The sequence below is a fragment of the Fundulus heteroclitus genome, chromosome 12 (assembly GCF_011125445.2).
Source record: "Fundulus heteroclitus isolate FHET01 chromosome 12, MU-UCD_Fhet_4.1, whole genome shotgun sequence".
Lineage (NCBI taxonomy): Eukaryota > Metazoa > Chordata > Actinopteri > Cyprinodontiformes > Fundulidae > Fundulus > Fundulus heteroclitus.
Window position 1 is genome coordinate 550,149 of NC_046372.1, and position 26,449 is coordinate 576,597.

The 26,449-nt window shown below is 41.0% G+C and overlaps 1 protein-coding gene across 5 annotated transcripts; it reads right to left on the reverse strand.

The window, feature by feature from the left end:
- Positions 1-371: 371 nt before the first annotated feature.
- On the reverse strand, positions 372-26,405 carry LOC105925480. Of its 5 annotated transcripts, XR_004932011.1 has the most exons (10): positions 16,613-17,030; positions 14,971-15,060; positions 14,822-14,881; positions 14,504-14,740; positions 13,493-13,522; positions 13,326-13,409; positions 12,174-12,185; positions 1,407-1,491; positions 1,274-1,333; positions 372-1,189 (listed from the first exon to the last, which is right to left on the reverse strand). XR_004932011.1 is itself a non-coding variant. In XM_036143634.1 (9 exons), the coding sequence occupies exons 2-9, from the start codon at positions 15,011-15,013 to the stop codon at positions 11,731-11,733; spliced, it is 672 nt and encodes a 223-aa protein (XP_035999527.1). In that variant the 5' UTR covers positions 15,014-15,060; positions 16,613-17,030; the 3' UTR covers positions 11,180-11,730. The 5 variants fall into 5 exon arrangements, 1 of the variants encoding a protein (XP_035999527.1); XR_004932013.1 differs by lacking the exon at positions 1,407-1,491 and adding an exon at positions 12,012-12,096 and having other exon boundaries at positions 12,174-13,409; positions 14,822-14,890; XM_036143634.1 differs by lacking the exons at positions 372-1,189; positions 1,274-1,333; positions 1,407-1,491; positions 12,174-12,185 and adding exons at positions 11,180-11,794; positions 11,879-11,938; positions 12,012-12,096 and having other exon boundaries at positions 14,822-14,890.
- Positions 26,406-26,449: the final 44 nt, after the last annotated feature.

A 26,449-nucleotide genomic window follows, 5' to 3' on the forward strand; every position in this document is an offset into this window, starting at 1 on the left:
ACAACGTCCGGCCATCTGTGACCTCAAACTGAGAACAACTTGGGTTCTGCAGCAGGACAATGGTCCAAAACACACCAGCAAGTCCACCTCTGAAAGACTGAGGAAAAACAAAATGGAGACTTTGGAGTGGCCTAGTCAAAGTCCTGACTCGAATCCAATTCAGATGCAGTGGCGTAAGCTTAAAAAAAGCCGTCCATGGTGGAAAATCCTTTAATGGTTCTGAATTGCATAGAACAAGCATAGAACAAAAGCAAAATACATGAATAAAAATTAAAAGCTGTTTTGGTCTGGATTTTTCCCCCCTGTTATTTTTCAGTTCCTCCTCCTCTTACTCAGCTCACCCTCCACTCCTTAGCAATCAGTCACACCTGTTAGGCACTAATTAGTCAGAACTCACTCCACCTGCCAGCCTCCCTACATAAGCCTCCCTCAGTCTTCTCTTCCCCGCTGGCTCGTCTTCAGTCTCTACCAAAACCACGCCTGTCTAGTCCTGTTCTCATCAGTCTCCACTCACTCCACGTCCGTCAGCCTGGTTTGTTCCCTGCTTTGTTGCTGGATTTCCTGCCTCCTCTGTGCCTCAAGTAAAGCCAGTGCTCCAGGTTTGCTCTCTGCTCTGTTGCTGGACTGCCTGCTTCCCTGTGCTCCAGCAGTCCTACACCCCAATAACTGTCTCACTCTGCACCTCTGGTCTGACAGCAGCCCAGCACCTCCTAGCACTCTCTCCAGTCTCTTCCAGTCAGCCTGCTCCTGCACCCATCATCTCCAGTCCGGTTACTAACTCTGGTCATCATCATCCTACTCATTACTTTCAATAAACTGCAATAGAACAAACTCTGTGTGTGCGTGTTCTGTCCGGGTTCACATAGACAAATCATGACAAAAGCACAATACAGAAAAAAGAATAAATAAGTGGAAGAATGAGCGAAGGTGCCCCTGAAGCTCCTCAGATTGACCTATTTTAGGAAAGCCTTCATGTTTTCTGCAATATAATTTCTTTGACCGCGTGTTTAGGGTTTCACTACAATAAGCTGAATGAGACTAAGCCAGTAAGTTTGTCTACATGATGAGATTATTATTGATTGATTTCAATTGAATTCTGACTAAATTGGATCCTGTATCTTGGAGTTAATGTCCATGTCCTCGTTGAGGTATGGTATCATCATCCACTGAGACGGCAGCTTCAACATCCCTAAAGTCACGAAACATGACATTTTATCAGTAATATTTACATCAATGTAATTTATTTGTGTGGCTGTCTAAATTTTTTACTGACCTCTCATTAGCCTCTCCCAAGAGTTGGAGCTCTGTGACTTGTTGACGCACATCAGGGCCCCTGAAATGAGTTTGTATTAACATCAACTAGTACCATTTTGTTCCCACATTACAATGATCTTATATCTTAGTACCTGTTTGGCTGCTGGTTTGGTCCTCTACGTCTCTTCCAAAGATAAAGAGCAATGCCTCCCACAAGTGCAACAACTGCAATGCTACCTAGTGTGGAATTAAAGAATAAATATTTAGGATATTGCAACATTTACTAATAGAAGAGAGAAAATTTCAGATCTCACCTTACTGCCAGGCTTTTTAAGGATATTTTGGCCAAAAGCGAAGCAAGTGGACAGATCATGGCAAAAAAAGATCGGTTAGTAGTTGAAAAAACAATTAACCCAAAACGCATATTGGACTGTGGGGGGAAGCCTGAGTACCCGGAGAGAACCCAAACATGCACAGAGAGAACATGCAAACTGCATGCAGAAAGACCTCAGGCCAGGATTTACACCCAGGACAGAAAGTTAATATAACAAGTGTCACTAAATAAAGGTGTTAACGAGATTTTAGAGCAATTCCCTGCTGGTTTTGATGTTGTGCCACTCTGTCCTGTTGTTGTTTCATTCTGACACAATATATGGTGGAGTGCAACTTTCTCAACATCACTTTCGATAATCTGTGACTACAAATAAGCAGTTTCTACTGCCAGTCATTTTTGATTGGCAACACTGCCATCTACTGCTTGTTCCAGGTATTAAGGGAAGTTTACACCTGTTCATGTTGTACAGGCAGCTTGTAAAGCATGTTTGTTGTTTTTCAGTGATGTGTTCAGCCCAGTGGACAGGTTATTGCCCTTTGGGTCTGATTTTGCTGCCCTTTGGGTCTGTTTTAGCTGCTAAATGTTATATAAGCAAGATTTATATAGATAAGTCATAGAGCATCCTTGTTATGTGTAAGGCAGTTGTTCATTTTGGCCTCCAACGTGAAAGAAGAGATCCAGTATTTATATTAAGACATAAACATAAAGCTGCACTGAAGGCACAATATCTGAATGTAAATCTATGTATCATATGCATATTTCACCATCTATGAAATACAAGCACTTCTTCCTCTTTTTGTCGTAGTGCTCTGTACACACAAAATCTGAACAGCACACAAAAACAGAAGGAACAACCCGTTGCTTATCCTTTACCTGCTTTTGATCTAAATTTATGATCAAAATCAAAATTAACGTCTTTGTCAGCACAAAGTTATTTGGTTGTAAAACCATTTTCCCATTTAGAGTTGAAAGAGATGATGGACATGTTTTTGGACCTTATTCTTCCACATTTCCCTCCAGTCAGGCGCGTGTGAAAAACAAACAACAGGACAAATATTGCTGAGACACAGCGTTCATTTGCAAGTTGTTGACCAGATATATACTTCCATGCAGTATAATTTCAAAAGTTGTATTAATGAATCAAAGTTTTATTAACAATGGTTAGCTAGCAGGTGCTCTTTCAGGTAGCTAGCTAGCTAGATCCAGTAGGTTAGACTTTTGTTTTTAAACTTGCGCCATCTACTGTCGGGACTCAGGAGTGGGTATTAATTTACTTTAACCGCTTTGAGCAGAAAATGTAATAAAACTCTTTAAATACAAACAACAAAATTGCTTTACAAATGTGAAGGACACAAGACATGTATTAATATCAATTTTGAAAAATCCATCATATTCAGGGGTTGAAGCAAAAACAATCAATTTGACTGAAAACATTTTCTAGTCAGCCCATATATTCCTGGGCCGTGGACGTCATGCCACCTTAGTAACCTCGTTTGCTTATTGTAACAAGTCCACTTTAACCAAATCTGACAGTTCCATTGACAATTCCTGTCTCTCTCCCACTTTCCAGCTTCAGAGCCTTGACGCCATCAAGGACAGCCCTCTGCATAATCTCCTTCACTTTCCACATCCATAACATCACCTGGTTAACTTTCATATTTACAGCATCAAGCAAGTTCTTCCTTCACACTTTTGACAAACTGGTTTACAGTCCACTCACCTTTCCACTTTACAATTTCAAAACCCTCCATAAACTGCAGCTAATTCAAAAGACAGCAGCTTGCATTATTACATCATCTTCTTCACACCTGTACATTAACTCTACTGTAACATTCAGTATAAATCAATCCTATATACTCTGTGTCCCCACCTCTTGCTCATTGACTGCTGGAGATGGTCAACAGCCCCTCCACGACCTTCTTTGTTACAGAAAAGCGCAGGTGGAATTATATTTATGATCTTTTTTTACTTTTTCCGAATCCGACCCAGTCAAACCGGGACATCGTTTCACATTCCGACCCTCCTTCTTCTTCTTCTTAAAAAAAAGCGCGTCATGCTAAATTAGCCGAGCTACAGCGCTACTCTTTCAGTTTTAAATAAAACATAACAGCGACAGACACACTTACCGAGGGAAGTTGTTGTCAGCTGTTTTATGCACTGAACTTTCTGACCTGCTGGTTTACATAAATCCAAAGAAAACCTTTGACTACCGCTACTTTCATTCATGCATCTGTGGTCAGTTTGAGAATTTCTTTTAAAAGTTAAAATGATTAAACACCGATAAACCTCAGACTGGTAGATTTCCGCTTTTCAAAGACCCGCCCTACTCTCCTTCTGATTGGCTAATGTCCTAGCTCTGCCAGATTTCATTGGTTAAGCGCAGCTTCTGTTTAAAATCTTGAATAAAAAGTCTACACGGAGCATTTTGCGCTCATTTTCCAAATGACGAAAGTCCCTCACAGCGACGGAGAACATTAAACCACTGATAATATTACTTATTCAGATCAGAAGGGGGAGGAATGTTAACCTGACAACAGCCAGCTGCATGTATCGCTCCGCCTAGCTCCACTCACATACATCTGGGACACGGCTCATTGAAAATGATTTCCCCAACCAAATTTTTGGTCTGGCCAATCAGGACGCAGGGCGGGTGTTTCATGGATGTGACGTAGTGGAGACGCCACCGTGAGATTCCAACAACAATGGCGGCTCGCATCGAGGAAGCAAGCGTTAGCATTGATGCTGCTATTTCTTCCGTGTTGTCCAATCTACCTAATATTGTTTCATTAAAAGAACATCAGAGAACGGCTCGGGCGGTCGGCCCGGGATCGACTCCGACCCGCGGCGCTTTGCCGCCTGTCTTCCCCCCTCTTCTTAGCTTCGGTGTGACCACTACAGTGTTTCCCGCAGGAATTTGCTTCTGCGAGGCGGACCGGCTCGCGGAGCGGGGGGTGGGGGGTGTTTTGGGGTGGACGACATGTTTTCCGCGGACCGGCTCGCGGAGCGGGGGGGGGGTGACGACACGTTTTCCGCGGCCGCCTCGCCAAGATAGCGCTGCGGGAAACCCTGCACTAGAGCCGCGTCTGTCTCATCAGCGTCACGGGTTAGCTTCGGTGTGACTGGTTGAAATAGCACGTCCATAAAGATGACAGACAAGTGGCTTATCCAATCATATGCAAGGAGTTTTGATAAGGCCCAGCCTTCAGTAAAGGCAATGCCTATGGCCGTGTCCCAGATGTATGTGAGTGGAGCTAGGCGGAGTGATACATGCAGCTGGCTGTTGTCAGGTTAGAGGAATGTATCCCCCCCAGAGATAAAACACGAATGACCAGAGGGGGGGACGTCACAACCAGATGTGGGGAAAATCCCCCCCCATGCCCCCCAGCAAATTCCACCCTGCTTCCATCTATCCAGCCGCTTGTCTACACCTGATCCTTGCAGGGTAAATGCTGGTGCCTCTCTCCAGTGGTCACTGGGGTACAACCCTGGGGAGGTCAAAGGTCCTTCACAGGGAACCAAGCACACACACACCTAAGGTGACCTACAAATATAGCAGTTGTGTTCTTAGACTGGGAGGAAGCAAGAGAGAAAACACAGGCATGCACAGGGAGAACAAACTCCATGCAGAGAGTAGCCATTCCAGCTGGGATCTGAAGCCAGGCCCTCAGTACAAAGCAGATGAATCCCATCAGTCTCCCATCATCGGGGGTGAAGCACGCTCTGAAACAAGCTCCACCCAAGGAGGACAGGGTGTCCCCGACACGCACGGTCATTGCTTTGACTGGAAAGGCTACTAGACAGAAGTAGCAGCAGGGACTGAAGCAGAGTCTGCAGCAGAGAGGGAGGGCAGAGCTGACTGAGCAGGTGAAACGGCACACTGAGGTGTTGGAGACGGGCGCAAGTAGGAGGAGAGAAGATTTGTGCCTGAAGCATTGAATCTGAACGCAGAGCGTCACAGCTAGATGAAGACTGGAACTCACAGATGACTGCTAAGGCAATGAGTCCTGGACTGTTACCCTCTGCTTCCTTCTCTTTGTTGGAAGTGGTTGGTGATGGGGAAGAAACTGAAACACAGGATAAAAACTCTAGTTAATGTGCAGAGAAAACAGGAAAGGTTAAAGACGTTCATCTCTAACCAATACTTACCAGAAAACCAAAGGCAGTTGGGGTCAGTGCCTTGTGAAAAGAAGTGAAAGCAAAAGAAAGTGTTACTTGATCAATGGAATCAGAAAAGGCACATCACCATATACTAAACGTAGCCACCTCACAATGTAATTGAAGATATCTTGAATTATTATTCTTCCTAGTAAGAATGTAAATAAAGATATCTTAAATTACCATTCCGGATAGTCAAAATGTAGTTTTGTCTAGTCAAAATGCAATTTAAGATATCTGGAATGTAATTACGGATAGCCAGACGAAACCGAATTTATGTTAAAACGGCTTGCCATAGACCGTGTTCTGTCGCTGAAGCATTGATTTATTGAGACAGGCTACACGTGACGTGACAGCGACGGCAGCGTTTCAAATGAGTAGTAGTGTTTCAAGTCGCGCTGTTGACTGCTTGTTTCCCAGAAATTTGATTGTTTATGAAATTAGAGGTTCCTCTGTATTTTTAAAGCGGGTCGAAGATGACAAGTCGGGAGATATTTGAGGAAATGACGGAAATCTTGCTTTCACGTTTACTCTATGAAAGAAAAACACAACCAGGTCCGTTCTATATTACAGAGATCAGTCACGGCTGATCCAGATGGTTGTAGTCTGGGTGCGATTTGCTGGGGGGGATTCCCCCCCTCTTTGCGATGTGTCCCCCCCCCCCCCCCCCCCCCCCCCCCCCCCCCCCCCCCCTCTGGTAATTCATGTTTTATCCCTGGGGGGGGATACATTTTTATACAAATTTATATTAATACATGTCTTGTGTCCTTCACGTTTGTAAATTTTATTTTTTGTTTGTTTTTAAAGAGTATTATTACGTTTTCTGCTCAAAGCGGTTAAAGTAAACTAATACCCACTCCCGAGTCCCCACAGTAGATGGCGCAAGTTTAAAAAGAAAAGTCTAACCTACTAGATCTAGTTAGCCATAGACATAATATAAGAGTAGACGCGTCGTTGGGCGGGTTCTGCCTATAGTGCGATGCGTCAGAGCGTCCGCCATCTTAAATGTGGCAAATCGGCAGTTACTCAGTCACTTAAACAGTATCAGAGGGACTTTAATCTCTGAATATACTTTGTATTCGTAGTATTTTTGTTTTTGCACTATTACAAGTTTATTTTCGTATCCCTTTAGCTTCATTCTCCTGAATTTATCCTCGTAAGGAATAAAAATAATTAAAATAATCTAACCTGGCCCTATTACTCCAGGAGTGAAATAATTCTGCAAACTGTGAACATTCTGGAAATGTTGCCTCTTAATTCTCATAATTTGACGTTTTTCTCATAACATTACCACTTTTATGTTGTTAATGTTACTTTATTGTCCTAGGTCTTTTTTTTCTCTTATTAGTAATTTTACCTCTTTAATACTCCCCCAAAAGGTCTGTTCCTGAAGGTTCACATGTGACATGGTTTTATGAAATAATGAAGACCACAATGTTTAGATTTAACAAATTTATCCTTATAACACATACATATACATTATATATAAATATATATATATATAAAAATATATATAATAAATATATATAAAATATGTAATATGTAAATATATATACACTGCTTCCTTAAAGCCTTATCTTTGGGAAACCTGCAGAGTATAAATGATTTAAGTACTTTAGTCATGTGAATTGAAGAAATATTGTTTCTTGCTAGCTGATTTGCCCGCTGGATAATCGTTATGCTGCGCGGGAATTCCCAGTATTTCTCACAAAGTAATGATTTTATCGCGGGCAAACAATATCGTACGGATTTGTTTGATTCTTACCTGTGAAAGGAAATGCCAGCAGATCTTGTTTGTTCTGTAAAACGGTTGGTACATTTCCACGCGGCACAAGAATGAGGCATCTTTTCTGATTCAACAACAGAACTCAACTTTTTTTCTGCCACATACAATATGGCGGTGACGTTGACGTGCGATCCTGCGCCCTATGACGCGTCTACGTATATATTATGTCTATGTAGCTAGCTACCTGAAAGAGCACCTGCTAGCTAATCATTAATAAAACTTTTATTCACTAATAAAACTTTTGAAATGAACCCCCCCACCCCTCTGTTTTTTTTTTTTTTTTTTTTTTTTTTTTTTTTTTTTTTTTTTTTTTCAAATCGCACACTGGTTTTCAACTTTCTTGTGCGTGCACGTTCACCTATAGGAGGTTGACATTTCACACGCGCGGATTTCGCCGGTTGCTGTCATGGAGGAGTTGTTACCTCGTCGCTCATAAGAAATGAATGGAGAGGGAGCGACGTCTCTCCCCGTGTGTCACCGAGCGCATCAAACGGAACGCTGCGCTGCAGCCTTCCGCCCCATAATATTCACATTCCAGGCGCCTTAACTTAACGATCAAGTTTACAGAAAATTTCTTCCTTTAACTTTCAAGAAAACCTATGAGTTATAGCTACATTTTTCACCTGAATGTTACAATGTTACAAATTCCTACCTGGACACTTGGTCTCCTCGGTCAAAAGCAAGTAATCCCTTGCATTTCTCTACTGAAGTCTGGCTGTCAGATTGTGTTTTAACGTCAGGACAGGACGTCTGTCGTTTCCGCCCACTGTGTCAAAATAAAAACACCAGGCATGCACTTCGTTTACCTCCACTGGCAGCTGCCACAGCCACCGTCGCACTGCTGTTGCTGCTTTTGGGCAAACGATGTGTTATAGATGCCTGTTGACCTGTAGTTACTTTTAAATCATCCTGTTTTTTTTTTTTTTTCCCAATAAAAGCTTGTGGCACTTCCGACAGCCGACTGCCACAAGGTGGCACCTTCACTGGCAGTCCACCTGCCACGGCCGCTGTCACAATCCTGTTGCTGTTTTTGGGCAAACGGTTTGTCATAGGGGTTATTTAATACCTGTTCTACAATTACTTTCAATTAATGAAGTACTAAATACAGTGCCCCCCCCCCCCTTCCGACATGTGCAAAAAAACAAAAACAAGTAAACAAACGTTTACCAAACAAGCAGCGTATCATATCAAAGCAAATAGGTATACTTTCAAATACAAGTTAGACCTGAAACTGATCAACTTTTTCAGCCTATTAGCTAGAAGATGTCAAAAACCCTTGATTTGGACTGTAATCCTCGGAGGTTTCATATGATTCAATGCAAACATCTATTATCAACACAGCCCTGCACCTGTACCTGTCAATGTTTTGTAGGTGGTTCTTACTCCTCCTCCTCCTCCTGGGTCACTTTATCTTCTCTCCCTCCTCACCTGTCTACTCCTCCTCCTCGTGTGACTGGCATTATTCTGTCTTTCTGCATCAGTTCCACGACTGAAACTGGCCTCCTCAGCAACAACTAATAACAGCAACAATAATGAACATTATGGAATGTACATTGTTAGAACACAAATAATGTTAAAAAACAAGGAAAGTGCTAAGCACACAAACACAGTAAGGGAATTACTCAACTTATTTCTATTTGTCTTGGGCTTGTAAAAAATTGTTAATGTGGAAACACAACAGGAAAACAGGACATAGCCTATTAAAATATTAACCTTTGAACTCAGACTCTCGTTTTAATTGATTACACTTAAACTTACTGCTGTTGATGCAGGGAGCTGCCATGTTGGATCCGACAATTGACCTTATACCATTTCTCTGACTTTCAGAGGAGAGAGTTATAGTTGATCTTGACATGGAGGCCATTTGCAACAGACTTTTTCTTAGCGAATTATGAACAAGAACCAAGCACCAAGTGAGATCTGCAGTTCTTTTGATGTTCAGAGTTCTTTTGTGACCTCCTGGATGAGTTGTTGATGAACAACATCAGTTATTCTGGTGCTCCGCTCACTCATGGGAGGGTTCCCCACTATGATTCACAATTAAGGGATAACGGCTTTTTGCTGTGGTTCTCTGGAGTCCCACAGCCACAGAAACAGCTTTTAAAACCCTTTCCAGACTAATAGATGTCCACATGTGTCATCAGTTCTTGAAACCTTTATGATGAGGCCTTGGCTTGTTGTTATTTTTTTAGATCTTTTAACTGACTTCATGTTGTTAGACATGTTCTATGAAAGATCGGGCAGGAATCTGCTCTAGTGTTAGCGGGTCAATTTGAACTCAGCATTCTGAAATGTTATCCGTCTCTCATGATTTAAGGGGGAGCTATTAGTTTTCCCAAGTTGGACCAGAATTTTTTTTCTTAAATTAAATCATGTGAATTTTTTATGTTTGTTTAATCGGGTTATCTTTGTCTGATATTAAATTGTTTAATGGAGCCAAATATTTAAGTAGCAAATTGCACAACAAAAAAGAATCACAGCCCTGAAGATGCTATTTATTTGATATGCATTGAAACAGATGTGAAACTTAAAATACTTAAAATAAAAAAAAAAGACAAAGCCCGGTTGCCAATCAGCACAATCAGCACTTCACCAACCACACAAACTCACGCAAGTGTAAGAAAAGAAGCTGCACTGGAAAACTGTTTCTCTGTACGCCACTTAAAAAACATATTCCTAGAAAAACGATACCGTTGTATTTTGGAGGGTTCGTATTTAAATATTTATCAACAGATTGATGAATTCTTGAATACTATTTGAATAAAAAATCCCTTTTCAACAAAGGAAATAATAATATGTCGGGAACTAAAATGTCCTTTGCTGTAGTTTGGGCTGTTTTCGGCCGCTTAGGAAGGACTGGTGAAGGGTTTGATGAGGCCCAGATCCATGGCCCTGACCAGACATGTGCGCGCCACGTCGATGGGATTCTGCCTCTTGGGATTGTCCTCTGCTTTGCCGATCACACTAAGGATTTCCAGCATTTCGCTCTCGATCAGCTTCTTGGCCAGCTCGGCGTCGTCAGAGTTGAGCATGTTGTAGACGATCACCAGGCCGCGGTGCTGGATACTGGGGTTGGTTGTGTTGAGCAATTATACACTGTTTTAAAGTTATTTAATGTTTAATAAATAACTCTCTGTCTGTTAAGTATTGTCTGGTGATGATCAGCTCTTAAGCTGATATCAGGACAATAGTTGAAAGGAATGAATTTGAGCACTGGCGATCTTTTAACAGCAAACTCTGCACACACATAGAATAAAGGAGTGGCAATTTCTCTTCCAGTTCAAGAATTTAATAACAGAAATAAAATGAACATCCTAAGAACATCACTATAGAATGCTGTTTATCTGAATTAACACTATATTCCAATCAATAAATCCTCTGTACTAGGCTAGTGAAACTTAACTAAAGCTACTAAGCAAAATGAAGATAAAAGAAGCTAAGCTAAGGAACTATGTACATGCAAAAACAGAAGACAACATAAAAATGGTGATCATCAGACTAATTCAGTGAATCCTGGTTCACTGCAGATCTGACTTAAAGAACATGGAATGAGCTTAAATTATTTTAACTAATTTAGAACAACATTTGGCATGTTTTCAACCCATTCACAATGCAAATCCTGAGTTAAACAAAACATTATTTGATGAAATAACATTTTGTTTGAGTTAAAAAACCAAAGTTCACCTTTGTGTTTAAAAACACCATGTACACATTACACCAAGACTTTCCACACAAACTGTGTGACTCTCCCTGGCGCACGGCAGGCACTCTGCCGAGAGAGGCCGTCCCAGCCTGAAACTCTCTTTCTCACAACCCCCTTGTGAGTTGTCCTCCGGCTACATGGTCAGAATTCACTCTGACATCAATTATTTCATCATGGCTTTAATTTCATGGCACAACAGTTGTAAAGCGTGTTAAGAGGAAATGTACACTTCCAGTCAAATGTCCAGACTCACCTTTGTCATTCAGTGGCTTTTCCTTATTTTTATAACTTTTGACACTGAAGATACATGATGAAGACATCAAAAGTATATAGAACTAGGTATCAAACACTAAATCGTGAAATAACTCATAGCATCTTGAATATTTTAGTTTTTCCAAAATATTTTCCTAAAACAAGACAAACCATTGAATGAGGAGGTGAGTAAATGTTTGACTGGTAGTGTAGATGAGATAAATATGATAAATGAGGTGAAATGAGTTAATCTCCATGTCCTCGTTGAGGTGTGGCATCATCATCCACTGGAACAGCAGCTTCAACATCCCTAAAGTCACGAAACATGACATTTTATCAGTAATATTTACATCCATGTAATTTATTTGTGTGGCTATCCAAATTTTTTACTGACCTCTCATTAGCCTCTCCCAAGGGTTGGAGCTCTGTGACTTGTTGACGCACATCAGGGCCACTGAAATGAGTTTGTATTAACATCAACTAGTACCATTTTGTTCCCACATTACAATGATCTTATAGCTTAGTACCTGTTTGGCTGCTGGTTTGGTCCTCTACGTCTCTTCCAAAGGCAAAGAGCAATGCCTCCCACAAGTGCAACAACTGCAATGCCACCTAGTGTGGAATTAAAGAATGAATATTTAGGACATTGAAACATTTACTAATAGAAGAGAGAAAATTTCATATCTCACCTTACTGCCAGGCTCTTTAAGGATATTTTGGCCAAAAGCAAAGCAAGTGGACAGATCATGGCAAAAAAGATTGGTTAGTAGTTGAGCATCCTTGTTGTGTGTAAGGCAGTTGTTCATTTTGGCCTCCAACGTGAAAGAAGAGATCCAGTATTTATTCTAAGACATAAACATAAAGCTGCACTGAAGGCACAATATCTGAATGTAAATCTATGTATCATATGCATATTTCACAATCTATGAAATATAAGCACTTCTTCCTCTTTTTGTCGTAGTGCTCTGTACACACAAAATCTGAACGGCACACAAAAACAGAAGGAACAACCCGTTGCTTATCCTTTACCTGCTTTTGATCTAAATTTATGATCAAAATCAAAATTAACATCTTTGTCAGCACAAAGTTATTTGGTTGTAAAACCATTTTCCCATTTAGAGTTGAAAGAGATGATGGACATGTTTTTGGACCTTATTCTTCTATATTTACTGCCAGTCAGGTGTGTGTGAAAAACAAACAACAGGACAAATATCGCTGAGACACAGCGTTCATTTGCAAGTTGTTTACTAGATAAATATTTCCATCTATCCAGCCGCTTGTCTACACCTGATCCTTGCAGGGTAAATGCTGGTGCCTCTCTTTAGTGGTCACTGGGGTACAACCCTGGGGAGGTCAAAGGTCCTTCACAGGGAACCAAACATACACACACCTAAGGTGACCTACAAATATAACAGTTGTGTTCTTAGACTGTGGGAGGAAGCAAGAGAGAAAACACAGGCATGCACAGGGAGAACAAACTCCATGCAGAGAGTAGCCATTCCAGCTGGGATCTGAAGCCAGGCCCTCAGTACAAAGCAGATGAATCCAATCAGTCTCCCATCATCGGGGGTGAAGCACGCTCTGAAACAAGCTCCACCCAATGAGGACAGGGTTTCCCCGACACACACGGTCATTGCTTTGACTGGAAAGGCTACTAGACAGAAGTAGCAGCAGGGACTGAAGCAGAGTCTGCAGCAGAGAGGGAGGGCAGAGCTGACTGAGCAGGTGAAACGGCACACTGAGGTGTTGGAGACGGGCGCAAGTAGGAGGAGAGAAGATTTGTGCCTGAAGCATTGAATCTGAACGCAGAGCGTCGCAGCTAGATGAAGACTGGAACTCACAGATGACTGCTAAGGCAATGTATCCTGGACTGATACCCTCTGCTTTCTTCTCTTTGTTGGAAGTGGTTGGTGATGGGGAAGAAACTGAAACACAGGATAAAAACTCTAGTTAATGTTCAGAGAAAACAGGAAAGGTTAAAATACGTTCATCCTCAACCAATACTTACCAGAAATCCAAAGGCAGTTGGGGTCAGTGCCTTGTGAAAAGAAATGAAAGCAAAAGAAAGTGTTACTTGATCAATGGAATCAGAAAAGGTACATCACCATATACTAAACGTAGCCACCTCCTTTATTTTCAATGGAGAACAATCGTAAACTTTTAGTGTGAAGTCAGTAGAAAGGTTTTAGGAAAGCTTTCAGAAAATCATTTTGATTCAACATCAAGTTTGTTTAAACTCTCCTCTAGCCGATCAAGTAATGTTTAAGCTGAAAAGATCAAATTTAGCGTGAACAGTTTTTCCCTGGAGTCATCTTTACTAAACAGTGCGTCCCTCTGGCACATGAAGAAAATATACAGAACCATTCAATGACACATTTAAGTGACTCGATTCACTAAGAGAAATGCGTTATATAGATCGATTACATAGAGCTCGATGTTTTCTAGACTTTATTTTGTTTATGATGATTTTCTGTGGACAACTAAAAAAACACTAGTAGATCTGGTAGAGCATTATTGTGAAGTAGAAAGAATTTAATGCATTGTTGTTTTTTGGCAGAAACACGGGGTTAGGTTAGAAAATCATTAAAGGCTGCTCTTTGTCCAACCTGACTGAGCTTGAGCTATTTTGGAAAGAAGATCGAACAAGAAATTCAGCCTTTAGATGTGCAGGTCTGGTAGAGAAACACCAAAAAGACTTGCAGCTATAATCACTACAAAACCAGGACTATAAATTATTAACTCAGGAGAGCTGACTTCAATTTTTAATTAGTGAATTTTCTTTAAATGATAAAAAAAATGTAATTCTGCTTCACCAAAATGCTCTGCTTTGTTTTGGAGTACGACGGAAAAATACCATAAACATGAAAAAATGACAGCAACGTCTGTGAGGTGTAACAAGGCACACGTAACCAAGATTATTAGGCATGAATACGTTTCCCTACATTTCTCTACATTTCATTTGTAGTGTCCAAATATTAAGGAAGGTATAGAATTGCAATTAACTTTAAATGGAAAATACCTGTACATTCTTCTTTGGGAATGTTTTCCCCACCCCCTTCAAACTGACAGCGAGTCCCTGCTGGGCTGGAAACAAAAGCGCGACCATCACGTTGGCACGCTGTGTGGCGCAGCAGCGGTGCTGAGCAGTCTGGGAGGAGACCATGTTGAACCGCTGAATCATTACAGAACACTACCGTCACATCGGCAGCACATCCTGCAGCCTTGCAGTAGAACACTGGATCTGAGCCCCCAGCACCTGTAGCATGACGGAGAAAACGTGTCACATAGACATGTTGACGTTTTCTCATTAGTCTGAGTAAGAGAAGACATTTCTGACCAGTAGAGACTGGAGGGTGCAGAGTCTCTCCAAAAGGAAGCTGCAAAAGCACGCTCATCACTACGGAAACTAAAATATGAAGATAAATCAAGGTTCTCTACTGGTGACTAGTAGTGCAGGTTAAAGCTGACTAGTTCTTAGATACCTACCATGGATGACAAATGCTGCAGATTTCTGGATGGAAAAACACATTCTGGTTTTTCTCCACAGTTGATCCCACGAGAAATATTTTGTTCCCCCTGAAAGACAAGATCTGTTCTTACACAAATGTAATAATACCACACATTATAGACTTTTACATTACAAGTTTACAAACAAATAGCGTTTCACTCTAAATCTATTCCATCAGGTTGAGGTCAGGCACAATGCAGTCAGACAAGTACCGTTCCCCTGGCAACTGCCACACCCAGTCTCATCATCCACCAGATTGCCAGATGGAGAAGCGTGATTCGTCACCTCAGAGAAAGTGCCTCCTCTGCTCTTGAGTCCTGGGCCAACGTGTTTTATACCGCAGCATCCGATGCTTTGCTTCACAGTTGGTGATGTAGGGCTTGGATGCAGCTGCTCGGCCATGGAAACCCACGCCATGAAGCGCTCTACGCACTGTTCTTGAGCTAATCTGAAGGCCACGTGATGTCTGGAGGTCTGAATTAATTGAATGCACAAAGTCGCAGACCTCTGCACCCCTCAGCATCTCCTGCCTCCGCTCCGTCATGTTACATGACCTCAAGGGGAGCTGGGGTGAACATGGGACCATAAAACAGACCAAGCCCACGTAGGCACCCAGCTGGGCCCGCTGACATCATAATGTTTCTCTATAGGGACCAATACACTCACGGCCCTTCAGCTTTCTGCGACCCATCATCATCCACCAGAAAGTTAAACTCCTTATGCAATCTGCCTAAACCTCTTAACGTGAGGGAACTTCAGTCATTCTGCCTGAAGTGCACCTTAAAACCTTTGAGTGGTACTAAATATATAGGTCATGTATAGTGACCTATAGTGGAGAGGAGATTTCTTTTTTTTTTTTTTTTTTGCATGTGAAGATAACATTAGGACTAACAGTGCAAACCACATTACCACAGACAAACCAGATTACTTTGTGTGGTTAACATAGCGGAAGTCTTGCACCGTCAACAACATCCAGATCCAGATCCAGAAATAACAATAAACGCTTTAACTGAACTGCCTGCCTCTGTAGTTGCTCTCATTCAGTGTCTTCCTTCTTCAATCATAACACTGTGTCACACTTGCTGAAGTTGTGGTGACCACCACACGGTACACACTGCCGCTATGTTAACTCTGAATGCTGGAATGCTGTCTATATAGCATTAAAGAGTCACAGACTCCAAGCTATATAGACTATACATGACCTATCTATTTAGTAACACTCAAAGGTTTTAAGGTCTTGCTGAAGTGTGACACGGTGCACACTTCAGTCTTTCTGACTTTCTGACATAAGTGTCGAACCAGCAACCGGCTAATTGCAGTGTGCCAATGGACACAGCCTGGAGAATATATTCATTGTACAGGCGCACTTCACGCTGATCCAGATCAAAGGCTGCGGTGTAAAGTTGGGGCGGATTTTCACCTTTCTTTTTGTCTTCGAACGCATCAGACGGAGCCGCTCCGCTGCGCCGCAGCCTTTCCCCTCCTCCCCATTCACATTCTTTGCGCCTAACTTAACGACCAACTATATAGAAAATTACTTCCTTTCTATCTTTCACGTAAACTCCTGAGGTAGGCTACTACATCTTTGACCTAAATATTACAATGGTACAAATCCCCTACCTGGGCAGCCTCCTCCGTCCAAAGCAGGTATCACTGAAGTGTCGCAGCAGGTTGTGACAAGCAAATGAACTGCTTAACGAGGTGGAGGAAGCACGAGGAACAGGCGGAGTGATGCCAGTGAAGGTTGAGAGCTGGTTGAGGATGATAAATAGAGAGGGAGCAAAAACGAAGTTGCCGTAAAAATCAAACGGACTGAAACCACACTGACAGCAGTCAGACTTCGTGATGACACTCCAGGAGATTCCCTTTATCTGCACGCCGCTGTTGTACAGCAGCAGTCCGACAGAGAGCACGCACCGCGCCCACTATCCACGGACGTAATACACGTAATAACGCCGCCTTTCGTTTGACTCGGAAAACCAAAACAGGAGGAGGATTTTGCAATGAACATGGCTGAGTTTACTGCAGTCATGCCAGCCCTCAATTGGTTTTGTAGATCATGCGATCAACATGCATTACGGTAGTAATGCCTGAGACTACTTTCCAAAATATATAAAGCAATGTGTGACGCGTATCCACCTATTTTATTCTTTGTTGTTTTTTTTTTACACATATCGACTTAAGTTAGTTGAAATACTTTCTTACAGCTTTATGTATTTTTTTATTATTCAGGTCTGCTGCTGAATATGGAAATATATATTTTGGTCAGAGTCACTTTTTATCCTGAATAACTACTAAAAAAATACCTACCTACTGTTGCCTTGCAGCAAGAAGGTCCTGGGTTAGTGTCCTGGGTCTTTCTGGAAGGAGTTTGTATGCGTGGGTTCTCTCTGGGAACTCCGGCTTCCTCCCACATACCAAAAACATGACTGTTTGGTTAATTGGTCTCTTTAAATTGTCCTTAGGTGTGTGTGTGAATGGTTGTTTGTCTTGTCTGGAGATAGACACCAGCACCCCTTGTGACCCCATGATGTATAAAGCGAGTAAAAAAATGGATATACATGATGTGAAATTTCTAAATTAAAGCCCTCCAAAATCTCTATGTTAAGTAAATTTTACCTAAGTTGCTGACAATGTTGCCACTGAACGGTACATTTTCAGGGGATACTGTCACTTCAGCCTGATAGTAGAACACATCCAGATGTTGCTCAACAAATTTCATCCCCATCGGATGTGGAATTTCAAAGTAAAAGCCAGTCAAAATCTCTATATATTCACTTTGACCTAAGTTGCTGACAATGTTGCTACTAACCCTTACAGTTTAAGTGAATTTTTTAATTCAGCATGACTCAAAAAGCTCCTTAAGATTTGATGTGGAATTTCAAAATAAAAGACTGTTCCAACATAAATATATACGCTATATTGCAAAAAGTATTTTCTCAGCCATCCAAATTATTGGAATTAGGTGTTCCAATCACTTCTGTGGTCATAGTATAAAACCTATGCATGCAGACTGTCTTCACAAACATTTGTGAACGAATGGGTTGCTCTCAGGAGCTCAGTGAATTCCAGCGTGAAGCTGTGTCAGGATGCCACCTGTGCAACAAATTCCATTCGTCAACTTTCCTCGCTCCTAAATATTCCTCAGTCAACTGCCGTATCATAAGAAAATGGAGGTGTTTGGGAACGACAGCAACTCAGCCAAGAAGTCTTAGGCCACGTACACTGTCGGAGCGGGGTCAGTGGATGCTGAAGCACATAGAGCGTAGAGGTTGCCAAATTTCTCCAGAGTCAAACACTACACGCCTCTAAACTTCATGTGGCCTTCAGATTAGCTCAAGAATAGCGCAGAGAGCTTCATGGAATGGGTTTCCATTCTTGAGCAGCTATGCGAAGCGTTGGAGACACGTTCTTTGGAGTGACAAATCATGCTTCTCAAAACTGGAAGTCTGATGGAGGAGTCTGGGTTTGGCGGTTGCCAGGAGAACGGTGCTTGTCTGACTTCATTGTGCCAAGTGTAAAGTTTGGCAGAGGGGGAATTATGGTGTGGGGCTGATTTTCAGGAGCTGGGCTTGGCCCCTTAGTTCCAGTGAAAGGAGCTGTGAATGTTTCAACAGACCAACACATCTTGGACAATTCCCCGCTCTCAACTTTGTGGGAACAGTTTGGAGCTGGCGCCTGCCTCTCCAACATGATTATGCACCAGATGATGCATTAATGTGGTGTACATTGCCATTTGTGGGATGGACATAAAAACAGGCTCTTCCGGGGTGACGGTGATGGAACCGCTTACAGCCTTGTTTTTCAGGAAAGCAGGATGTCCAAGAAACAGCAAGGGTAAGCAGGCCTACGTCTTTATGATACAACAGTTAGATTCTGTTACTTATTTTCAATATGAGAAGCCATATCATAAAGGATGAGCAAAGATTTATGAATACCGGGCTTCTTGAACTGCAACATATGGGCATTATTGAGCTTTTTTGTATATTTGTCAAAGCACTAGTGCTAACCTCCCCTCCCTTTGAAAGGCACGTTTTACAATGATTGTATTCTTCTTCAACAATAGCTGCATGCTACCCACTCAGAATATTAACAGTGACAACAAAGGAAAAAAGTCATGTTCATTAATAAATGGAGGGTCAACACAGTTAGGTTGAAAGAATTATGACCCAATAACTAATAATAATACTTTTACATAGATGTTTATGTTATGTTAATCTGTAATATACAAACACTTACTGTTATTTTTCCTTATGTTCTCTAAAAATATGAAATTATTTTGGGGAAGTTACCTTTTGTGGCAACAATTATAAAATTTGTTTGTTATTATATTTTAAATTTGTATTGCACTGATAGTACTCCACTACTGTTCCCTTAGAGTTTTACGGTTCTGGCTGTTTGGGGTTAGTACAAAACATAGTTTTTGCTCTTTATTGAAAATGTTACATCTTTTTAAGACTGACCAACATTTTCTTACAGCAAACTGTTATTAGTCTGTTCTACAGATCAAAGAAAAACATAACCATACAGGAAATCGTATTGCAGACAGAGAAACATCTGAGAAAATGACGATGAAAAGGTCTTTTACTACAATAGCTTTTGGTCAAAGGTGTGTGCTGCAGTCAACATCCCTGGTGTTGCAAGTCATCGCTACAGGCTTCTCCGATGTTGCTGGTTATATAAGGTAAGTATCAATTAGGGATGGACTATTAATTGCATTTGAAGTATAATTGCAATTTTTAAGAAACACAATTTCCAAACTGCAGAGGCCTGCTTTAGCCTGTAGTCCGGCGCCTTCTTTAGCCTGTAGTCCGGCTCCTCCCTTAGCCTGTAGTCCGGCGCCTTCTTTAGCCTGTAGTCCGGCGCCTTCTTTAGCCTGTAGTCCGGCTCCTCCCTTAGCCTGTAGTCCAGCGCCTCCCTTAGCCTGTAGTCCGGCGCCTCCCTTAGCCTGAGCCAACTCATTGTCCCCCTAATGTGTTTCTTATGTAACTTGTGCAGATACAGAGTGACACATTTAGCAGATGGTTCCATGAGCAGTGCCAAGGTTAAGATCAAGATGTCTTGAAAGCTATGAGGGAATCCAACTGGAACTGTCCTTTGTTTTGTTTGTTGAAAACAAAGTTCTGTGTCAGCAAACAATGTAAATATTATTAATATTTTTGAACATTTTATGGTTACCTTTTTCCATTTCAGTTTTTTCTGGACCTTGTTTTATTTTGCGTGTGTAATTTGGTATGTACATAGTGTGAAAATGTAAACCTCAGCAATTTGGATAAAGAGAATTGTAAAATCTTATGTTGAGTTGCTTTTTTCAATTGTCACTGAAAACATAAGGGTTAGTAGCAACATTGACAGCAACTCAGGTAAAAGTGACTATATAGAGAGATTTTGAAGGGCCTTTATTTTGAAATTCCATATCAGATGTGGATAAAATTTGTTGAGCATCATCTGGAGATGTTCTACTGTCAGTCTGAAGTGACAGTATCCCCTGAACACGTACCGTTTAGTATCAACATTGACAGTAACTTAAGTCAAATTTACTTAATGTAGAGATGGATTTTGATGAGTAAGATCTCGAGATCTAAATCTGACGTCTGTAAGGGAAAGTGGTCACTTGGAAAAACAAATTGTTTGTGTATGCCTGTGCAAATTCTCAGTTATCCGGGTCATCGCAACAGCAAGCCTGTTTAAGGCTGTTTATTTTTTTATTCAGGCTAAAAAGTGACTCTGACCAAAATATATATATCCATATTCAGCAGCAGATCTGAATAATATAAAAAAATACATAAAGCTGTAAGAAATTATTTCAACTAAATTAAGTCGATATGTGTAAAAAAACAAAGAATAAAATAGGTGGATACACGTCACACATTGCTTTTATTTTGGAAAGTAGTCTCAGGCATTACTACCGTAATGCATGTTGATCGCATGACTGCAGTAAACTCAGCCATGTTCATTGCAAAATCGCCTCTCTTTTCTTGCGGAATATCCTCTTGCTCCCCCTCTCACCTGATGTTCAGAGTTCTTTTGTGACCTCCTGGATGAGTTGTTGATGAACAACATCAGTTATTCTGGTGCTCCGCTCACTCCTGGGAGGGTTCCCCACTATGATTCACAATTAAGGGATAACGGCTTTTTGCTGTGGTTCTCTGGAGTCCAAAGCCACAGAAACAGTTCTTAAAACCCTTTCCAGACTAATAGATGTCCACCTTTGTTTGTCATCAGTTCTTGAAACTTTTTAAATCAGGCCTTGGCATGTTGTTATTTTTTTTTAGATCTTTTAGCTGACTTCATGTTGTTAGACATGTTCTATTAAAGATCGGCAGGAATCTGCTCTAGTGTTAGCGAGTCAATTTGAACTCAGCATTCTGAAATTTTATCAGTCACTCATAATTTAAGTGGGAGCTATTACTTTTCCCTAGTTGGACCAGATTTTTTTTTCTTAGTGAATTAAATCATGTGAATTTTATGTTTGATTAGTCGGGTTATCTTTGTCTGATATTAAATTGTTTGTACTAGTGGTGACACCTCTGAGCCACTGTAAGCGAATATTTAAGTAGCAAATTGCAACAACAACAAAAATAATCACAGCCCTGAAGATGCTGTTTATTTGATATGCATTGAAACAGATTTGAAACTTAAAATACAAACAGTCAGTTTAAAAAAAAAAAAAGGGACAAAGCCCAGTTGCAAATCAGCACAATCAGCACTTCACCAACCACACAAATTCACACAAGTGTAAGAAAAGAAGCTGCACTGGAAAACTGTTTCTCTGTACGCCACTTAAAAAAAATATTCTTAGAAAAAAATACCGTTGTATTTTGGAGGGATTGTATTTAAATATTTAGCAACAGATTGCTGAATTCTTAAATACTATTGGAATAAAAAATCCCCTTTCAACAAAGGAAATAATAATATGTCGGGAACTAAAATGTCCTTTGCTGTAGTTTGGGCCGCTTAGGAAGGACTGGTGAAGGGTTTGATGAGGCCCAGATCCATGGCTCTGACCAGACATGTGCGCGCCACGTCGATGGGATTCTGCCTCTTGGGATTGTCCTCTGCTTTGCCGATCACACTAAGGATTTCCAGCATTTCGCTCTCGATCAGCTTCTTGGCCAGCTCGGCGTCGTCAGAGTTGAGACTGTTGTAGACGATCACCAGGCCGCGGTGCTGGATACTGGGGTTGGTTGTGTTGTTTTAAAGTTATTTAATGTTTAATAAATAACTCTGTTAAGTATTGTCTGGTGATGATCTGCTCCTAAGCTGATATCAGGACAATAGTTGAAAGGAATGAATTTGAGCACTGGCGATCTTTTAACAGCAAACTCTGCACATGCATAGAATAAAGGAGTGACAATTTCTCTTCCAGTTCAAGAATTTAATAACAGAAATAAAATGAACATCCTAAGAACATCACTATAGAATGCTGTTTATCTGAATTAACACTATATTCCAATCAATAAATCCTCTGTACTAGGCTAGTGAAACTTAACTAAAGCTACTAAGCAAAATGAAGATAAAAGAAGCTAAGCTAAGGAACTATGTACATGCAAAACGACAAAAGACAACATAAAAATGGTTATCAGACTAATTCAGTGAATCCTGGTTTACTGCAGATCTGACTTAAAGAACATGGAATGAGCTTAAATTATTTTAACTAATTTAGAACAACATTTGGCATGTTTTCAACCCATTCACAATGCAAATCCTGAGTTAAACAAAACATTATTTGATGAAATAACATTTTGTTTGAGTTAAAGAACCAAAGTTCACCTTTGTGTTTAAAAACACCATGTACGCATTACACCAAGACTTTCCAAACAAACTGTGTGACTCTCCCTGGCGCACGGCAGGCACTCTGCCGAGAGAGGCCGTCCCAGCCTGAAACTCTTTCTCACAACCCCCTTGTGAGTTGTCCTCCGGCTATATGGTCAGAATTCACTCTGACATCAATTATTTCATCATGGCTTTAATTTCATGGCACAACAGTTGTAAAGCGTGTTAAAAAGAAATGTACACTACCAGTCAAACGTCCAGACTCACCTTTGTCATTCAGTGGCTTTTCCTTATTTTTATAACTTTTGACACTGAAGATACATGATGAAGACATCAAAAGTATATAGAACTAGGTATCAAACACTAAATTGTGAAAAAAACTCATAGCATCTTGAATATTTTAGTTTTTCCAAAATATTTTCCTAAAACAAGACAAACCATTGAATGAGGAGGTGAGTAAATGTTTGACTGGTAGTGCAGATGAGATAAATATGATAAAAGAGGTGAAATGAGTTAATCTCCATGTCCTCGTTGAGGTGTGGCATCATCATCCACTGGAACAGCAGCTTCAACATCCCTAAAGTCGCGAAACATGACCTTTTATCAGTAATATTTACATCCATGTAATTTATTTGTGTGGCTATCCAAATTTTTTACTGACCTCTCATTAGCCTCTCCCAAGAGTTGGAGCTCTGTGACTTGTTGACGCACATCAGGGCCACTGAAATTAGTTTGTATTAACATCAACTAGTACCATTTTGTTCCCACATTACAATGATCTTATATCTTAGTACCTGTTTGGCTGCTGGTTTGGTCCTCTACGTCTCTTCCAAAGATAAAGAGCAATGCCTCCTACAAGTGCAACGCCACCTACTGTGAAATTAAAGAATGAATATTTAGGACATTGAAACGTTTACTAATAGAAGAGAGAAAATTTCATATCTCACCTTACTGCCAGGCTTTGTAAGGATATTTTGGCCAAAAGCGAAGCAAGTGGACAGATCAAGGCAAAAAAGATTGTTTAGTAGTTGAGCATCCTTGTTGTGTGTAAGGCAGTTGTTCATTTTGGCCTCCAACGTGAAAGAAGAGATCCAGTATTTATTCTAAAACATAAACATAAAGCTGCACTGGAGGCACAATATCTGAATGTAAATCTATGTATCATATGCATATTTCTCCATCTATGAAATTACAAGCACTTCTTCCTCTTTTTGTCGTAGTGCTCTGTACACACAAAATCAGAACAGCACACAAAAACAGAAGGAACAACCCGTTGCTTATCCTTTACCTGCTTTTGATCTAAATTTATGATCAAAATTAACGTCTTTGTCAGCACAAAGTTATTTGGTTGTAAAACCATTTTCCCATTTAGAGTTGAAAGAGATGATGGACATGTTTTTGGACCTTATTCTTCCATATTTCCCTCCAGTCAGGCACGTGTGAAAAACAAACAACAGGACAAATATCGCTGCGTTAATTTGCAAGTTGTTGACCAGATAAATATTTCCATCTATCCAGCCGCTTGTCTACACCTGATCCTTGCAGGGTAAATGCTGGTGCCTCTCTCCAGTGGTCACTGGGGTACAACCCTGGGGAGGTCAAAGGTCCTTCACAGGGAACCAAGCACACACACACACACACCTAAGGTGACCTACAAATATAACAGTCGTGTTCTTAGACTGTGGGAGGAAGCAAGAGAGAAAACAAAGGCATGCACAGGGAGAACAAACTCCATGCAGAGAGTAGCCATTCCAGCCGGGATCTGAAGCCAGGCCCTCAGTACAAAGCAGATGAATCCAATCAGTCTCCCATCATCGGGGGTGAAGCACGCTCTGAAACAAGCTCCACCCAAGGAGGACAGGGTGTCCCCGACACACACGGTCATTGCTTTGACTGGAAAGGCTACTAGACAGAAGTAGCAGCAGGGACTGAAGCAGAGTCTGCAGCAGAGAGGGAGGGCAGAGCTGACTGAGCCGGTGAAACGGCACACTGAGGTGTTGGAGATGGGCGCAAGTAGGAGGAGAGAAGATTTGTGCCTGAAGCATTGAATCTGAACGCAGAGCGTCACAGCTAGATGAAGACTTGAACTCACTGATGACTGCTAAGACAATGTATCCTGGACTGATACCCTCTGCTTTCTTCTCTTTGTTGGAAGTGGTTGGTGATGGGGAAGAAACTGAAACACAGGATAAAAACTCTAGTTAATGTTCAGAGAAAACAGGAAAGGTTAAAGACGTTCATCCTCAACCAATACTTACCAGAAAACCAAAGGCAGTTGGGGTCAGTGCCTTGTGAAAAGAAATGAAAGCAAAAGAAAGTGTTACTGGATCAATGGAATCAGAAAAGGCACATCACCATATACTAAACGTAGCCACTTTCTTTATTTTCAATGGAGAACAATCGTAAACCTTTAGTGTGAAGTCAGTAGAAAAGTTTTAGGAAAGCTTTCAGAAAATCATTTTGATTCAACATCAAGTTTGTCTAAACTCTCCTCTAGCCAATCAAGTAATGTTTAAGCTGAAAAGATCAAATTTAGCGTGAACAGTTTTTCACTGGGGTCATCTTTACTAAACAGTGCGTCCCTCTGACACATGAAGAAAATATACAGAACCATTCAATGACACATTTAAGTGACTTGATTCACTAAGTGAAACGCGTAATATAGATCGATTACACACAGCTTAATTTTTTCTAGACTTTATTTTGTTTATGATGATTTTCTGTGGACAACTAAAAAAACACTAGTAGATCTGGTAGAGCATTATTGTGAAGTAGAAAGAATTTAATGCATTGTTGTTTTTTGGCAGAAACATGGGGTTAGGTTATAAAATCATTAAAAGTTGCTCTTTGTCCAACCTGACTGAGCTTCAGTTATTTTGGAAAGAAGAACGGACAAGAAATTCAGCCTTTAGATGTGCAGGTCTGGTAGAGAAACACCAAAAAGACTTGCAGCTATAATCACTACAAAACCAGGACTATAAATTATTAACTCAGGAGGGCTGACTTCAAATTTTAATTAGTGAATTTTCTTTAAATGATAAAAAAAATTTAATTCTGCTTCACCAAAATGCTCTGCTTTGTTTTGGAGTATGACGGAAAAATACCATAAACATGAAAAAATTACAGCAACGTCTGTGAGGTGTAACATGGCACACGTAACCAAGATTATTAGGCATGAATACGTTTCCCTACATTTCATTTGTAGTGTCCAAATATTAACAAAGGTATAGAATTGCAATTAACTTTAAGGGGGAAATACCTGTACATCTTTCTGTGGTAATGTATCCCCCATCCCCCTCAAACTGACAGCCAGTCCCTGCTGGGCTGGAAACAAAAGCGCGACCATCACGTTGACACGCTGTGTGGCGCAGCAGCGGTGCTGAGCAGTCTGGGAGGAGGCCATGTGGAACCAGTGAATCATTACAGAAGACTACCGTCACATCAGCAGCACATCCTGCAGCCTTGCAGTAGAACACTGGATCTGAGCCCCCAGCACCTGTAGCATGACGGAGAAAAGGTGTCACATAGACATGTTGATGTTTTATCATTAGTCTGAGTTAGAAAAGACATTTCTGACCTGTAGAGACTGGAGGACGCAGAGTCGTTCCAAAAGCATGCTGCAAAAGCACGCTCATCACTACGGAAACAAAAATATGAAGATAAATCAAGGTTCTCTACTGT

Bases quoted from the DNA above. Each gene is read 5' to 3' on its own strand.
- LOC105925480 (XM_036143634.1), bottom strand. From the start codon at position 15,013: ATGTGTTTTTCCATCCAGAAATCTGCAGCATTTGTCATCCATG. The intron at 13,523-14,503 runs GTATTTTCCATT...TCTTTTCACAAG, and splicing joins TCCCAAAGAAGAATGTACAG to GCACTGACCCCAACTGCCTT. The intron at 11,795-11,878 runs GTCAGTAAAAAA...TCGTGACTTTAG, and splicing joins TTGGGAGAGGCTAATGAGAG to GGATGTTGAAGCTGCTGTTC.